Source organism: Cervus canadensis, chromosome 25 (assembly GCF_019320065.1).
Source record: "Cervus canadensis isolate Bull #8, Minnesota chromosome 25, ASM1932006v1, whole genome shotgun sequence".
Classification (NCBI taxonomy): domain Eukaryota; kingdom Metazoa; phylum Chordata; class Mammalia; order Artiodactyla; family Cervidae; genus Cervus; species Cervus canadensis.
The window spans coordinates 15712293-15731097 of NC_057410.1; the positions used below are offsets into that span (position 1 = coordinate 15712293).

General features: G+C 37.4%; 1 protein-coding gene across 2 annotated transcripts in view; it reads right to left on the minus strand.

Moving 5' to 3' along the window:
* Positions 1–18805, minus strand: part of SLC2A13 (solute carrier family 2 member 13) — a 482259-nt gene that overhangs the window by 348498 nt on the left and 114956 nt on the right. For both annotated transcript variants that reach the window (XM_043446759.1, XM_043446760.1), the window contains exon 3: positions 17633–17841. In XM_043446759.1, coding sequence (XP_043302694.1) covers positions 17633–17841 — 209 coding nt within the window. The remainder of the gene's footprint in view (positions 1–17632; positions 17842–18805) is intronic.

Sequence of the window (18805 nt, forward strand, 5' to 3'; positions counted from 1 at the left end):
GGAGAGCAGAGCTGGGAATAGAGCCAATATATTATTAATGCACACACACAAGAGGGAAGTTAAACCTAAGCTGCATTAAGTTATATTACTCCTCCTTTATAACTTTAAGCTACTTTGAGCTGTGTTTCCAAAACATAATCCCAAAGTGTCCTGATTAATGTATCCTCCTAAAATTAAGTGCCTCATTCAAATAATCACTGAGCTGCAGGCACTTTTCCTAAGTTCTATAAATAATACGGTGAATAATGATTTAAGTCCACTTCTATGATCTGTCCCTCAACCACCTTCAAAACTCATTTCCTACTATTCTCCCACACCACACCATCAGCACCGACTTCCTTAAACTTACCAAATTCCACCCCTCCCCAGGGATGTTCTTAATGATCAATGACCAGTAGGTCTCTCTCCCAGGCCACTCTTCCTGGAGACAAGTGTATGGCTGGCTCCCTCACTCCTTCAGGACTCTGTTCAGAGGGCACCTCGTCAAAGAGGCCACTCTTCCCCTCCCTAGCCCACAGGCTGCTAACACTGTCTCCTCCATAGAGTTTACATTTCCACACCACAGTCACCCCTCCATAGTATATTATACACTTCTTTACTGTCTGCATTCCTTCACCAGAATGTTGATCCATGAAGGCAGAGTCTGTGCTGTGGTGACTGCCATAATCTTAGCAGTCAGAACAGAGTATGGTGTTTGGCAGGTGCCCAATTCTTGTTAAATGAACACATTAATGAGTGTAATGAAAGTTCTGCTGCCAATGGGTATGCAAGTTTGCCACTTACTATAGGTCCTGTTCTAAATTTACCATATCTGCAAACTTTAAAACACACAGGAAATAGCCAAGTTAAGTGTGCTCCCCTGGCGGCTCAGCGGTAAAGAATCTGCCTGCCAGTGAGGAGACACAGTTCGATCCCTGGGTTAGGAAGATGCCCTAGAGAAGGGAAGAGCATGGACAGATCCCCATGGACAGATGAGCCTGGCGGGCTACAGTCCCTGGGGTCACAAGAGTTAGACACACTTAGTGATTAAATAACAGCAACAAGCAAAGTAAGTATGAAAGATTCACCACTTCTTTATAGAATTTCATCAGAAATTTAACATCATATATATTTTAGTAAACTGGATTTTGTGAGATAATTGTTGTCTATTTGTGCACCTGTACTTCCTTTTGGAAAATCAATGTATGTCCTAAACTCCCCTCTCTCAAGTTTTCGAGGGACACAATAGATTTTGAATAATGAAATGTAATAAAGAAACCATCCTTTCTCACTTACTTAAAGCCTTTTGATTTGTTGACTAAATATTCTCCATTGTTTAAAGGATCATTAAAAGACACAATAAAAATATATCACAAGATAGACTACCCTCACTGGTATAACTGAAAACCATGCAAACTGCCTTCTGAATCAATGTATTTACTTAGTGTTCTTCAAAGGGCTACATAAGTGTAATATTAACAGAAGAGATTACTGAAAGCTTTATATGATTTAAAAGAATTTTACCTGATTCTCCTGTGTATTACTGTGTTCACAGCAATCCCACAGCCATCGAGTCATCGCCCCCATCTCTATTAGTATTTTTGTGATCCTCTTTGGAATAGTCCCCCATTCCTCTACAGAACATTTCAATATTACTGACAATAGGCGGCAGTTTCTTCTTTACTTATTTGGTAAGTGATTGTTTTTTTTAGTTCTAAATAAGGTCCATCACAATAGGGACCTTGTCTATTTTATTCAGTATGACAAGCTATAGAGTATGGCTGTTAAGAGAGACGATTACTTAGAACATTCTTGGCTTTCCTATGATCTTCAGCAAATTACTTAATCCCACTGAGTCTGTTTCTTCATCTGTGAAATGGAGATCCTACTGGCATTTACCTCAGTTGCTATGATAACTATACTGATTAGATACATAATGGACTTATAATGACTGGCACATAGAAAGTGCTCAAGAAATGTTAGCCATCATTATTATAAAAGCCTGTAAACTGGCATCTAGCACAGCCTGACACATGATAAGTAGTCAAACAATGCTTGTGGATAAAAAAATTATTGTAGCCTTATAAAACTCTCAGTTCTTCTTTTCTTTCTTTTTCTTTTGGTTGTGGTGGGTCTTCGTTACTGCATGCAAGCTTTCTCTCGCTGTGGCAAACAGGGTCTACTCTTCATTGCAGTCCCCAGGCTCCTCATCGTCATGTCTTCTCTTTTGTTGTGGAGCACAGGCCTTAGACGCGAGAACATCAGTAGCTGTGGGCTTTGCTGCTCTGAGGCAGGTGGGATGTTCCCAGACTAGGGATCAAACCCGTGTCCCTTGCACTGCAAGGCAGTTTCTTAACCACTGGGTCACCAGGGAAGCCCCAGACTCTTGACTTTTTAATTACCTCTCTTCTATTATTTCTGAAGGAAACGACAGCCCACTTCAGTATTCTTGCCTGGAGAATTTCATGAACAGAGGAGCCTGGTGGACTACAGTCCATGGGATTGCAAAGAGTCATACACAAATGAGCAACTAACACTTTTATTATAGTTGATAGTCAACAAATAAAGGTTAATCAACTGTTACCTTAAAAAAAATGACCAGAAAAAGTCTGAACAATTATCTTTGGGAACTCATTTTAAGAGAAAACAGTTTCATTTTGTTCAGTTCCAACTACTAAAATGGTGCGATAATACATTACAGTTCAAGAAAAAGTGTCAATGAAATTGAATAGCCTGTGTTTCTTTATAAGCAAATACACTGTGTATAAATTATAATACAACAAATACTTTTATTTTTTTTTTCAACAAATACTTTTAAAAACAAATCTCAAAGCATGAAAATAAGCACTTTTCTTATTGTTATAAAAAAATTTTAATGACTGATTAAGAGGGGGTCAGTAAACTATAACCCATAGGCCAAATTTGGGCAGCTCCTTATTTTTGTAAAATAAAATAGAACAGGTACAAAATAATAAGCTTTTGTGTTTTATTGCACAAGCCACACTCATTCCTTCACAGTTTGTCTCTGGTTGCATTCATGTTGCAACAGCAGGTTGAGTAGTTCTGACAGAAATGATGTGGCCGCAAAGCCAAGTATTTACTATCTGGCCCTTACAGAGAAAGTTTGGGACTCCCGTAATAAGCCATCAAAATAAAAGTTATTTGAATGAGAGAGTCAATTCCTAGGCAGGTTGATAAGAAGTCTAGGGGTGCCCATGGAGAGAGGGGTCTGGAATTCTCAAGGAGGAAGAACGAACAAACTTTTTTCCCCCTCTACATTCTGTAGGATTATTTAACAATAATGTATCCTGCTTGAAGACAGTCTCTGGAAAAAACCTTCTGACTAATTCTGTTATCTCAAAATGTAAATTATGGGAGTAGGTCTGGTGAGGTCTTTACAACCTCCATACATTCTTTTGATTCACTGTAATAACGAATTTGAGAGCATATAATTCCAGTGCTAAGCCTAGCAAGGGGGTATTCTTTCTACCCCCTTCTGATGTCTATGTCAGAAGCTTTCTCTATCTCCTTTATACTTTAATAAAACTTTATTACACAAAAGCTCTGAGTGATCCAGCCTCGTTTCTGGCCCCAGATTGAATTCTTCTCCTCCGGAGGCCAAGAACCCCGCCATCTTTTCGTGATTCAGCAACAACCTTTCACTACCACCAATGAGAACAGTGCCAAGCCTATCATCTTAAACACAATAAAATATTCCTATACTACCTTTTTAAATTTATTTCTTTCAGATGAGACATGATTTTATATAATTTGTAGACTTTCTACACTTGTACAACTCAATATCAGTATCTACTAGACTACACAGAAAGAAATACCTAAGTACTTCTATTTCAGTCTTTCTCAACAATTTTCCAAATGTAAATGATGATGGATCATGTTAAGGCCTTCTTAGCATAGAAAATATTCACCATGTTACTAGTTTTCAAATGTAATATACTTTTTAGTGTGAGGCAATATTTACATTTTCTTTGCAGGAAGCACTGGCTGGATCAAATAGTGAAGCTCGGGAACTCCACCCAGACCGTCTCCCCACGTCTAGTCATCAACTCCCCACCCTGAGAGTCAGGAGGCTCCACTCAGTCAATGAAGGTGGCATCTTCCAAGGTGGCATCTTCCTTTTAATGATGACAAAGTCTTGGCTCTAGTGAAATAAACTGGAAAGATAAACTAAAACCAGATTTTAAAGAAAGTTTATTAACATATCATGGAATTTGTTTCTGAGGAGAGGGATGTGATGTTGTGTATGTGTTGGGATGATAACCCTTGGAGGCCTCTGAGAAAGTAAATGAAGAGGGTGAATGAAGAAAGTAAATGAAAGTGAATGCCAGAAGCAAGAAGACCAGCAGAAACCACTGTTAGCCGATACCCAGAGATGAACAGCAGAAACCCACTCAGCCAATGACATCAAGGGTGGAAATGAGGGAACCGAAGGAAAATATGCTCTCAAAGTGAAAGCAACTCAAGTAAATTATTTGCCAAATGACTCTGAGGGTTGTCTTATTCATATTTTTGAGGGTGTTTTCTGTTTTTCCCTTTAGAAAAGGAAGACAAACTTAAGGAAGTTATAAAGCTTAGCTTCTTAAGAGCAAGGACAAGGCCTAATCTCTTTCTTCAGCATATACATCCACGCTGCAGAGTGCAGAGGGGGCATGAGATGAACAATTTGCCAAGTGGAATACGGAGAGGCTTGAGAGGAGGTGAGGTAAGACTCAGATCCTGCCTCGTTCGCGTCCCAGCTGTTTGCCTGCGACAGCGATCCATTTTCTCAATACAATGTGGATGATAATGCCTAAACTGTAGGTTGTTTTAGAATCAGAGAATGGTGTGTGTGCGCACGCACACATGCATGAAACATTTACAGAACTAAGCGTTCAATAAATAGTTACTGCTTCTGGCATCTTCACACTATTATTGTTTACATATGAATAATGAATGAGAGCACTAAAAGTCATCTTTGCTTTTATACAAACCTGGTTTTAAAAGTCTCTAGGTCTCCTTCATCCCCTAGAAAGAGCATTTATTAGATTCTACTTTTTAAAAAAGGTATTTTGAAGATTTGTTTTATTCTAAGACACACAGTGGAATCATTTTCAAGGAAATATCTTGAAAAAAATCAGGGAGGAAAACAGTATACTCAAAGTGTGAAGACAACTCTACAGCAATTTATTCGTGGTCTAGCTTCATAAATGCAGTATTTTTCTCCTCAGTCTATCCTGCCAAGCACATATCTCCTTATCGAGTACATTTCAAATAATTTAAATGCAGATAAGTAAGTTAACTGAAATGTATATATCTATGGTAAGTGTGCACTAAGACTAAAAATTAAATGATTTGTTATATTAAAATTTTTTAATTTGTTAAATTTAACAGATTAAAAATCACTCTCATGAGTGTTTGTAAGGTTTGATATAAAGCAGTAAAAGAAGGAGAAAATTAACACTGTATGACCACTCTATCTGCCAGTGCAAACTGAATTTAAAACGTTAGAAAAATTTAAGAGTAATTCCTTGGATCTTTGAGAAACATTTGAGATGATCTCTTCTGACATTTGTAAATAGGCAAGTTTCTTCAGACAACACACAACATGGTTATTAATATTGTGATTGATTCAACAACCCATCAATAGAACTGGACTGTTATCACTAAAAAGTCCCAACATTCAAGAGTGGCTCATGTGCCTTTCCTTTTCAGATGAAGAAAACTGCATTTTCTTCAGGATATTCCTCTAACCTTCTCCAAACACCAGGTAACCTTTAAAGGGCAAAACAGTTTGTCTTTTCTCAAGGAAAGAAACCTCCTGACCATGGTTTTATTTACAAAGCAGACTATCATTTGTGCTGAATGATGGATTTAGTGTTAAGTTGGAAATGAACTTCCCTGAAGCAGCAACTCAAGAATTACATTCCTTTTGAAATGTACTTTGTTGGGTTTTCTCCTCCTATCTGTATTAAATACAGAAAAAACTTTATAATGTGTTGGAATAAAAAAGAAAAATTTGACAAAAGCAAAACGTCTTAGGCATGGATTTTTCTATGAGATTTTCTACATCTTAGCAAGAAAGCAGAAGGATGAACCATCAACTATCAACTTTCTGAAACAATCTGATTTTCAATATAAACCAGTAAAAATGGCTTGGGAGGCTATAGGTAATCTGAAAAGTACTTCCTTTCTCCATGATTTACAGAATAGAAAATTTTCTCAATGTTGTTCTTTATCTCTTTGTAAGAGGAGAACAAATGACATTTTAATGTAAAACCTAAGAACGATTTCAATTTTGCTTATGATTTTAAAAGTTTTCTGGGGCCAAAGCAACTTTTATTTAAAGCCACGTTGAACTAAATAGCAATTCTTTTAAATAAGTCATGATGGCTAAGAAAATAAGTTTAACTAAAAAACTGAATAGAATTATATATTCTTTTAACAATCATTCAGCTTACAGCTTGTTAACACAAAGAGAATTAAAGTAGCTTTTCATTTAACCTTTTATTTTATTCTACCATTTACCATAGGAGATACATATAACAACCTCACAGTTGACCATCTGGACAATTTTGCAACAACTTCAAGAATATTAGATATAGAAACATTTTCTTTCCCTACATATGGAAAATTGGTTGTCCATCTTGCTGAGAAGCAATTTGTTAATATCTATTTCAAATCACCAAGTAAATAGCACATATGCATTACTTTCAGTCAGGAAACACTACTATCACACAAAGAAAATATAAGCAAAACTACCAGAAACATTTGGAAAAATGACACTTTGAGCTAAGGGCAATAGATGTCAACTGCAACGAGCATTACACTGAAATGTCATTAGGCTGGAATTAGATATCTACAGAAACATTTGGAAGGATTTCTATTAAAACAGATGATATATATCTACCCTTTTTGACCTCTCTGCAGAATATGATTTGTTGAAATGGCCACACAATATCAATTCATAAAAAAAGGAAACTGATTTATAAGGATATGAATCTTGATGACCTGACTGAAAAATTACTGGAAGAAAGAGAAGAGAGAGAGATGCAGCTATTCTTTCCTGTACACCGTAGGTATGACCTCCAAACAGCTAGAGGTAAGTCATACCAGGCTTTAAAAAATGAACTCACAGGAGGGTCTTGAATAAATTTTCCATCCTACAACATTCTTCCTTTCCAGGCTGGAGATTAAACTACCCAGTGAAGGCAAAATGCAGAGTCAACATTCTTACAGATTACTGAGTTGATTTGTTGATACAATTAAACAATGCAAATCTTGACATAAATGTTTCTGCAAAGATTAAACACTGCATAGATAACCTGAATGCACCACAAAAGTGACTAGCAACCAGCAGGCCTGGATCTAATTTCAGTTTAAAGCATTAACTAGTACCTCTGGGCTGCTGTTCTCACATACACCCAAATATTAAGGTTTTTAGTGCCCAAAGGGTAGGGCAATTTCTCAGTGACATTCTTACATGAAATAAATCAATTTTGGAAGTATCTGTGTTTTAGGTAAACCTAGGCAATATCAATAATCTCAGATATGTAGATGATACCACCTTTATGGCAGAAAGTGAAGAAGAACTAAAGAGCCTCTTGACAAAAGTAAAAGAGGAGAGTGAAAGAGTTGGCTTAAAGCTCAACATTCAGAAAATTAAGAACATGGCATCCTGTCCCATCACTTCATGGTAAATAGATGGGGAAAAAGTGGAAACAGTGGCAGATTTTACTTTTTTGGGCTCCAAAATCTCTGCAGATGGTGACTGCAGCCATGAAATAAAAAAACACTTACTCCTTGGAGGAAGTTATGACCAACCCAGATAGCATATTAAAAAGCGGAGACATTACTTTTCCAACAAAGGTCCATCTAGTCAAGGCTAGGTTTTTCCAGCAGTCATGTATGGATGTGAGAGTTGGACTGTGAAGAAAGCTGAGTGCTGAAGAGTCGATGCTTTTGAACTGTGGTGTTGGAGAAGACTCTTGAGAGTCCCTTGGACTCCAAGGAGATCCAACCAGTCCATCCTAAAGGAAATCAATCCTGAATATTCACTGGAAGGACTGATGTTGAAGCTGAAACTCTAATACTTTTGCCACCTGATGCGAAGAGCTGACTCATTGGAAAAGACCCTGATGCTGGGAAAGATTGAAGGCAGGAGCAGAAGGGGACGACAGAGGATGTGATGGTTGGATGATAACACCGACTCAATGGATGTGAGTTTGCGTAAATTCCGGAAGCTGGTGATGGACAGGGAGGCTTGGAGTGCCACAGTCCATGGGATCGCAAAGAGTTGGACACAATTGAGCGACTGAAATGAACGGTACTGAGGCAATATTAACTGTAAAAAGATTTACATAACCCAGATCTCCTGCACTGCAGGCAGACGCCTTAACCTCTGAGCCACCAGGGAAGCCCATATATATAAAGATAGGACATACAAAGAAGCTCTTCGCTAAAAAAAAAAAAAAAAGTCCGTTTACATTTTCAAATTCCTCAGATTGCCCATGTGCTATAAACAGATGAACATATTTGCAGGAGGCTGCCCCTGCCACCTCAGGTCTGTATTCAGTCTCCCCCTTGCCTGGCTCCCGTTATCAACCTGCTGGAGCACCGAAGTTGCCTTGATGATCCCAAAACATGTTCCCTGGTCTTTTTGTAAGGGTTCAAGCATCAACATCTGTGTATTTCTCCAGGGAGAGAAAACTTTCTTTGTGCACATTTTCCCTTCAATGATCCTGCTTTAATTCTGCAGTGTAGAGCGTAGAAGGGAGTGGCAGAAAGCGTGCCTAATGTCAGACTTTCCCTGAGTCCTGTCTAACAGGCTTCTTCTGAGAAGCATGTCAGTAACAGCCTTCAACTCTCAGTAACAGCCTTCAACTCTCCTATGAAACCACCTGATGAATATACTTGTTGTTCTCTGGTGGAGGATAAAAAATTGAAAAAGTTAAGAAAAAAATGTTTTTTACTGTGTGTGGTGATCACTTCACAGTATGAACATATATCACATCATTATGATGTACATTTGAAACTAATACAAAGTTATATGTCAATTATTATATCTTAATTTTAAAAATATGAAAATGAAGAAAGCTTGGCCATAATGGTGGAGTAGAAAGACCTGCAGCTCCCCTCCTCTCGTGGGCACACAAAAATTACAACCATTTACAGAGCAATATTGATGAGAAAGACCAGAATCTATCAGAAAAAAATATATAACTAAAGATATAAAGAAGAAACCACAATGATATGGGTAGGAGAAGCAGAGGTGTAGACAAGACCCATGCCTCTAGGTGGGTGATCCACATGAGAGGAAAATTAGAAATGCAGGAAGCCCTTCACTGGGAAGACCAGCCCCTGGAATATCTGGTTTTGAAGGTCAGTAGGGCTTACATTCAGGAGACCTGTGGAAGATAGAGACTCCACTCTTAGAGTGCAACGAAAATGTCACATGCTCAGGGACCCAGGGCAGAAGCAGTAATTTTAAAGGATCCTGGGTCAGATGCAGGCTAATCTTGAAGAATCTCCAGAAGAAGCCAGAAGCAAGTGGAGCTTACCCTGGGAACACAGATACTGGCATTATCCATTTTTGGGAACTTGTTTCACCATCTCGACAGTGGTACTAACAAGCCCCGCCCCTAGTTTATCAGCCTAGGGACCTGGCTCTGCCTAGCAGGCTATTAGCACTTGTACTGGGATGTCTCAAGCCAAGCAACTAACCTGGAGAGGACACAGCCCCCCAAAAGTAGGAAGGCTGCTATAAAACCCCGTGAACATACAGCCATCCTTGGAGATGGCTACACCCACTGAGGGCCTAGGACTCAGGACCACACATGAGTGCACAGGCACCAAACGTGGGACTCTCAGGTCTATCAGCTGACTTTTCATCACAAACCCTGAGGTCAGAAGAGAGTGTCACAATATACTTAAAGTGGTGAAAGCGAAAAACCTACATCAAAAATTACCTACCCAGCTAGGCTTTCATTCAGATTTGATGATGAGATCAAAAGGTTTCTAGATAAGCAAAAACTGAAAGAGTTCAGCACCACAATAACTCCTCTACAATAAATGTTAAAGGTGAGCAAAAAAAAAAAAAAAAAAATCCACAACTGAAAACACAAAAATTACTAAAGGAAAAAAAGCTCACGGGTTAAGGCAAAAATACAGTAAAGGTAAAAACACAGTAAAGGTAGTAATCAAGCATGGATAAAGTTAGTAAAAAAGGTTAAAAGACAAAAGCAGTATAAAGTCATCTGTATCTGCTATAAGTAGTTGAGGAATACCCAAAACAAAGATATGTAAAATATGATGTCAAGAAAAGTAATCCTGGGGAAGGATATGATGTCAAGAAAAGTAATCCTGGGGAAGGTTGAAGAAAATATAGGATTATTAAATTGCATTTGAAATGAAGAGATTAGCAATTTAAAATAATCATATGTATATATATATATATTCAGTTCAGTTCAGTTGCTCAGTCGTGTCTGACTCTTTGTGACCCCGTGAACCGCAGCACGCCAGGCCTCCCTGTCTATCACCAACTCCTGGAGTTTACTCAAACTCATGTCCATTGAGTCAGTGATGCCATCCAACCATCTCATCTGCTGTCGTCCCCTTCTCCTCCTGCCCTCAATGTTTCCCAGCATCAGGGTCTTTTCAAGAGTCAGCTCTTTGCATCAGGTGGCCAAAGTATTGGAGTTTCAGCTTCAGCATCAGTCCTTCCAATGAACACCCAAGACTGACCTCCTTTAGGATGGACTGGTTGGATCTCCTTGCAGTCCAAGGGATTCTCAAGAGTCTTCTCCAACACCACAGTTCAAAAGCATCAATTCTTTGGTGCTCAGCTTTCTTTATAGTCCAACTCTCACATCGATACATGACTACTGGAAAAACCATAGCCTTGACTAGATGGACCTTTGCTAACAAAGTAATGTCACTGCTTTTTAATATGCTGTCTAGGTTGGTCATAACTTTTCTTCGAAGGAGTAAAAGTTATTAAAAAAAAAAAAAAAAACCTCATGGTAACCACAAACCAGACCTGTAATAGATGTGTACAAAAAAGAAGGAATCAAAGCATAACACTAAAGATCAAATTACAACAGCATAAATCAAAAGAAGAGCAAAAACTAACTACAAAACTACCCCAAAACATTTTTTTAAAAGGCAGTAGGTACCTAATTATCAATAATTACTTTCAATTTAAACAGACTACATGCTCCCATGAAAGGACATAGACTGGATGAATGGATACAAAACAAACCCATATATATGCTATCTGTGCTGTGCTGTGCGTAGTCGCTCAGTTATGTTTGAGATTCTTTGTGACCCCATGGACTGTAGCCCACCAGGCTCCTCTGTCCATGGAGATTCTCCAGGCAAGAATACTGGAGAGGCTTGCCATGCCCTCCTCCAGGCGATCCTCCCAACCCAGGGATCGAACCAGGTCTTCTGAATTGCAGGCGTATTCTTTACTGTCTGAGCCACCAGGGAAGCCCAAGAATACTGGAGTGGGTAGCCTACTCCTTCTCCAGAGGGATGTTCTCGACCCAGGAATTGAAATGGGTCTCCTGAATTACAGATTCTTTACCAGCTGAGCTACCAAGGAAGCCCATATATGCTATCTACAACGGCCTAATTTCAGATCTAAACACACACATACACGTACACAGACACACACACACACACCTTCAGACAAGTGAAAACAAAACACAATGATTCAAAATCTGTGGGATGTAGCAAAAGCAGTTCTACGAGGGAATTTTACAGTGATACAAACAAACCTCAGAAAATGAGAAAAATCTCAAATAAACAACCCAACCTTATACCTAAGGAACTGGAAAAAACAAGGACAAAGAATATCCAAAGTTAGCCAAAGGAAAGAAATCAAAGACCAGAGAATTACAGACATAAAATAGCGCCAAAAAAAATAATAGAAAAGATCAATGAGATGAAGAGCCAGTTCTTTAAAAAGACAAACGAAATTGATAAGTTTAAGCCAGACTGATCAACAAAAAAGGAGAGAGGACCCAATTAAATTATATCAGATATGAAAAAGGAATACTTACAACCAACACCACAGAAATACAAAGGACAGTATTAATGATTATACACTAATAAAATGAATAATCTAGAAGAAATGGATGAGTTCCTAGAAATGTACAATCTCTCAAGACTGACCAGAATGAAATAGAAAATAGAAACAGGCTGGTTACCAGAAATGAAATTGAATCAATAATCAAAAACTCTCAACTAACAAACATCTAGACCAGATGGCTTCATAGGTGAATTCTACCAAACATTTATAGAAGAGTTAGCACCTGTAATTCTCAAACTTATTGCCGAAAATCACAGAGGAATGAATGCTTCCAAACTCATTCTATAAGACCAGAATAACTCTGATACCAAAACCAAACAGAAATATATATTAAAAAAAATTACAGGCCATTATCACTGATGGACACACATGCAAAAATCCTCAACAAAATAACAGCAAGCCAAATACAACAATACATTAGAAGAATCACACACCATGATCAAGTGGAATTTACTCTAGAGATGGCTAATATCCACAAATCAATTAATGTGATTAACAAAGTGAAGAATAAAAATCATACGATAATCTCAACAGATGCAGAAAAACCTTTTGACATAATTCAGCATCCATTTGTGATTAAAAACTCTCCACAAAGTGGGTATACAGGGGACTTACTTCAACAGAATAAAACCATTTATGACAAACCCACAGCTAATACCATACTCAACAATGAAAACTGAAAGGACTTTCTATAAGATCAGGAAGAAGGTAAGAATGCCCTCTCTCACCACTTTTTTTTTTTTTTTCAGATGTGCCAGCTACAGCCAAGAAGAAGAAAAAATAAAAGGAATCCAAATCTGAAAGAAAGAAGTAAAATGGCCAGATGATACGGTACTATACATTGAAAATCCTAAAGATGCCACTAAAAAAGCACTAGAGTTTAGAGTTCATCAATTAATAAAGTTACAGGATACAAATTTAATATATAGAAATCTGCTGCATTTCTACACATTAACAATAAAATGCCAAAATGAGAATTTTTTTTTAAATCCTACTTGCCATCACATTAAAAAATACCTAGGGAATAAATTTAACTATGGAGATAAAATACCTGTACTCAGAAAACTATAAAACACTATGAAAGAAATGGAAGGTGATACAAACTGATGCAAAGATATACCATGTTGATGGATGGGAAAAATTAATATTGTTAAGATGACCACACTACCCAAGACAATCTACAGATTCAATGCAATCCCTATCAAACTACCAGTGGTACACTTCACAGAAATAAACAAGTAATTTTAAGATTTTTATGGAAACACAAAAGACACTGAAAAGCCAAAACAGTTGGAGGTATCATGCTTCCTGACTTCATACAAAGTCATCAAAACAGTATGGTACTGGCCACAAAATAGACATTCAGAACAATGAATAGAGAATAGAGAGCCCAGAAATAAACTCACACATTTATGGTTGGTCAATCTATGACAAGGAGGCAAGAATACACAATGAGGAAAATACAGTCTCTTTAATAAGTGGTGCTGGGAAAACCGGATAACTACATATAAAAGAATAAAATTAGAACATTTTCTCACATCATATTCAAAAATAAACTCAGAATGGATTAAAGACCTAGACATACAACTGGAAACCATAAAACTTCCAAAAGAAAACAGAGAATACTCTTTGACATAAATCAAAGCAATATTTTTGGATCTGTGGCCTAAGGCAAATAGGACCTAATTTGAGGTCGATCTCCATGCCATGTGTAGAAGAGATGAAATCCCATTATAACCCCATCCTACTCCAAGCACGGCCTATGAGCCTCATCTCTGTTGCTGACCTGGTCAGAGAAGCCACAATATTCACTGCATAAAGTCATAAATTGTGTTTTGGACCCAGAAGTAATTCAGTCCCATATAGGCTAACATTTCACACATCAAAAAAATGAATACATAATTCAGCCACTATCCCTATTTTCCTCAAAAAGTCAAATTTTAATTCAAGTGACCAAGGGGAAAAAACTTTCACAAAAAGAGAAGGTACACCTGCAATGCGGGAGACCTGGGTTCAATCCCGGGGTTGGGAAGATCCCCTAGAGAAGGGAAGAGCTTCCCACTCCAGTATTCCGGCCTGGAGAATTCCACAGGGTCACACAGCGTCGGACATGACTGAGTGACTTTCACTTCACGAGGTAGCACAACAGTCACAAGTCACAAATCCACTGGGAACTCTGAGAGAAGGACACGGTTTGCTGATCTGGAACCAGATTTAGCACGCTCACAGGTAGCAGGAAACTAAGCCACAAGGTCTGATGATACAATATTTCTGCCTAAAAGAAAAAGTGGTTTATTAAACAACTATTTTCTACCCTCCTGGAATATCAGGGTATATACGGTGCCCAGGTCAAGGCTCTTTCCTCCAAACAACTGTCCTCCACCGCTCGGAGTTTCTGGGCTCCAAGTCATGGCTTGAAATTCACCTCAACAGAATCCACGGACTGACTGACATATGTCACTCTCTAATCCTCCAACACAATGGCTGAATCTTCTCTGAGCCAGAACATTTTTTATTTCAAAGTTAGCTGTTTCTTCATGTGTAATAGTCCATGTAGCCTATCTTCAAATGTAAAGTGACTGAGGGCAAGACATCCTGGCTGTTAAGATAAATTCTAGCACTGCTATTTACCAACTGAACTGACACAGTTTTGCTCATGGACATGAAAATGATGCAATAAAATTGATACTGTGCAAAACATGTTTTATTGTGGTCAATAACAAAATGAAGCCCCAAGTTACTGGTGTCAGGTAACACGGGCAAAACTGTGTGCATTCATGCCACAATGCTATTAATTCTTTACCTTTATAAAAGAACAATGGATTAGTTTTAAAATTAAGCAAGAGGACAGTATTCAAATAATACAAATTCAGAAATGGATAAATCATTAATCCTATTAGTTATAAAGTTTGTAATATTTAATCAAGCATAAGACATACTGAGATTCAGTGAATAACACAGTATTAAGATTTCTGCCACTTTGTCTTTGAAGTGATGGCTGCCTTTTCTTTAAATTTTCAATGAATGTGTAATGTATAACAAATACATTTATGTATATAATTTTAAAAGAAAATTTGTGCCAAATGTGCATATAAAGCAATGTTTTAATGAGGAAATGATTAAATAGCTAAATGGAAATGATTAAATAGCTAACATTTAAATAGCTTAAACATAGTAAGTAGTTCCCAAGAACTTCTGATAAAAATTAAAGTAGGGCTTCCCTTGTAGCTCAGTTGGTAAAGAATCTGCCTGCAATGCAGCAGACCTGGGTTCAATCTCTGGAGAAGGAAATGGCAACCCACTCCAGTGTTCTTGCCTGGAGAATCCCATGGACAGAGGAGCCTGACAGGCTACTGTCCTTGGGGTCACAAGAGTCACACATGACTTAGCAACTAAACCACCACGACCACCACCAAAGCAGATGCAGATTATTGCAATCCTGTGTATCTATAAATATAAAAACCCATTTGATTATACATTCCAAATAGTCATGAGAGGCAATGTGCATTGTCAACAACTGCATGGCTAGACCAGTCAAATTCTTAAGTAGTCAAAATGAAGCTACATGTTCAAAGCTGTGTAGTAAACTCTGTGGTATACCCACTCCACAACAAGAACATGATTTTTTTTAATTAAGTTGTTGTCCTATCCCTCACATAAATTAATAAAAACTTATGTTCTAAGTAGTATTTAGTATAACCTAATACTCAACAAATATTTCCACTCACACATTATTAGCATATGGGTTTCAAGAGTACTGATTACTACAAAAACAACCTCATATTTAATTCAAGTAACTGATGAAAGGAATTTAGTCAGAAGCATAAAATAAGTTATTTGTAATTTAAATTAACATGTGAAATTATATTTTAAAACCTAATACAATCCTGAACTCATAAAAATGAATTCTTTTGTTGTTTAATGTATACACTAACGTGCAGAGTACTTGGGCTTCCCAGGTTAGCACTAGAGTAAAGAACCTGCCTGCCAATGCAGTCATTAGAGACGTGGGTTCAATCTCTGGGTTGGGAAGATCCCCTGGAGGAAGGCATGACAACCCACTCCAGTATTACAGACTGGAAAATAGCATGGATAGAGGAGCCAGGCAGGCTGCAATCCACAGCACTGCAAAGAGTCGGACACAACTAAAGTGACTGCGCACACACGCACAGGTGTGCGCAGAGTACTGGAAATGCTGACAACGCCAGGCACACGGTATATATACTGAGAAACTTTTTGGTAAAAATGACCTTCACCTAGATTGGGCTCACAATTAGCTAAAGGCTTTGGTCTGAGCAAGGCAGTAATAAGATCACGGTGCTGAGCTGTGTGTATCTAAGTCAAGCCACGCTGGGCTTCCCTGCTGGCTCAGACGGTAAAGAATCTGCTTGCAATGTGGGAGACCTGGGTTCGATCCCTGGGTAGGGATGATCCCCTGGAGGAGGGCATGGCTACCCACTCCAGTATTCCTGCCTGGAAAATCCCATGAACAGAGGAGACTGACAGGCTACAGTCCACGGGGTTGCAAAGAGTCAGACACACCTGAGCAAATAAGCACACATGCACACATGTGTGGCTACCAGAGTGACCAGTTTCTGAAAAGCGTTCATTCTACTGTTCCTTCAGCTCTACCAAAGAATAGTAAGAGAGGAGAGTGAACAGACCTTCCAAGACTTGTATAAGACATATATCAATAAAGGGGTGTGTTTGGTATTTTTTCAGCTGTGAATAACCATTTTACTAATATAAGTTAAGCATCTCCAGTGAACAACCAATTACTGTAGAGGCAGAAGGAAAGTTGAGAGAAAATGAAACAATTTTGGGGGATGTGAATCCAACAGGCATTGTAAAATATCTATTTTCTTCCCATCATAAAACTCTGGCAAATTGCTGAGTCAAATCAGGCTGTCAAGATTATAGATCCTGTCTGAGAATTTTTAAATCCCTATATGATTTCTTCTCTGAAATTATATTCATCAACATAAATTAACCAGAAACTTGCTTTTTTTTTGGTTTCTGACATAGTAGAATTGTAATTAGACAATCAAACATTTTAATGAAAACAGGGAAATGCAAAACTATTCCATAACTAGTATATGAAGGTATACGCTCAGTATGGAAATTAATTAGTATGGAAATTAATGTAACACATGTAAACAAGGTGTTTAATTTTACTTAAGTGTTTTATTTTGACAATAGTTCACGCCGACTTTTAAGACAGAAGGTCAATAATGCAGGTTTATCTTTATATATTATATATTTACATGTAAAATATACTCAAAAAATGTCCCCCCATACAAAATGACACCTATATCAAGTATATCTGACTTAAAAGAAATCACAAAAATAAAAATTATGCGAGGACAGTGGCATTCTGGGAATTTTTTTCTTCATTCTAACACAATTATTTGCTTTTGAAATTAATATACATTTATTTTGACTTAGTTATACATATAGAACCACTTCATCATTTAGATATATTAAATAAAATTAAAAGAGTATGATTTATAAGTAAAATTATTATGGAGTCTTAAAATTAATATAGGTATAAAAGTCACATACCTGAGCCAACCTCTTTTTCCTCTTCTTCAATGTTGTTTTTGATACTATCATACTCCTCATCAATGGCCTGGTTACCACGCATCTGAGATAAAATTCTACGGGCCTTTTGAGTCTGCCCTTTCTGAATAAGCCATCGAGGGCTTTCAGGTAAAAAGAGAAAGCCAAAAAACTGTATAACTGCTGGAATTGCTGCAAGTCCCAGCATGTACCTGCAATAAGAAATCAATATATTGCTGTAAAATGTGGTCTTATAAATGCTGAGTATGAACAAAAGTTTGCATTTACCACATTAAGAATAACATATAATGGTAAAATCTTTTCATCATATATATGTGTGTGTGTGTGTCATCAAAAATAACGACATTTTTATACTGTAGCAGGAAATTGAAAAATAAGAAATCTGATTCCTCTTTCTCTCCCACAAATTACAATGACAAGGAATGGACAAAAGTCACATTCATTACAGATATACATTCTGAACCAAACACAACATGCAAAACACCATAATCACCATTCCTATCTAACACTACTATAATTTTGCAATTTACAACATAAACATGGAGTTAAGACAAAATCCTCTAATATCTGGTTAGAAGATATACTATTCATTAAAATATATGCTCAGATTTCTTTACAATTATTTCTTCTCTGTAAATAACCAGTTATGATTTCATTTTGCCATCAAGCAGCATATGTTTTCAGGCCAAAAGCACTTTACTTTGTTTTTTAAAAAAGACAAGACAAGGAGATGGGGAAGGACAGAGAGTTAGAGCCGAGAGCAGAAAAAATATAGTTAGATGCAAATAATGATTATTAAAATGTTTAGGAATATGACAAAGCTGCTTATGTTGTTTCAGTTGTCCTCTTCTTCAGACGTCTGTTCTTATTTTAATTGTAGGATAATTACAATATTGTGATGGTTTTTGCCACACATCAACATAACTGTCTATTCTTAATGACTGGCAAAATTCTAAATAGCAAATAAGAACACCACTTTAAATCCACCAGAGAAATAACAAAAATACCAATATGAATATATCAATATCAAAGATCTCTTCAAATTATTCTGACCACTGGACTAATCTCCTAACATCTCCAGGCCTCAATTCTTTTAAACTGAGTTATATTACATAAACTTCAAGGCCTCTTTAAACTGATGGGTTCTATGAATCT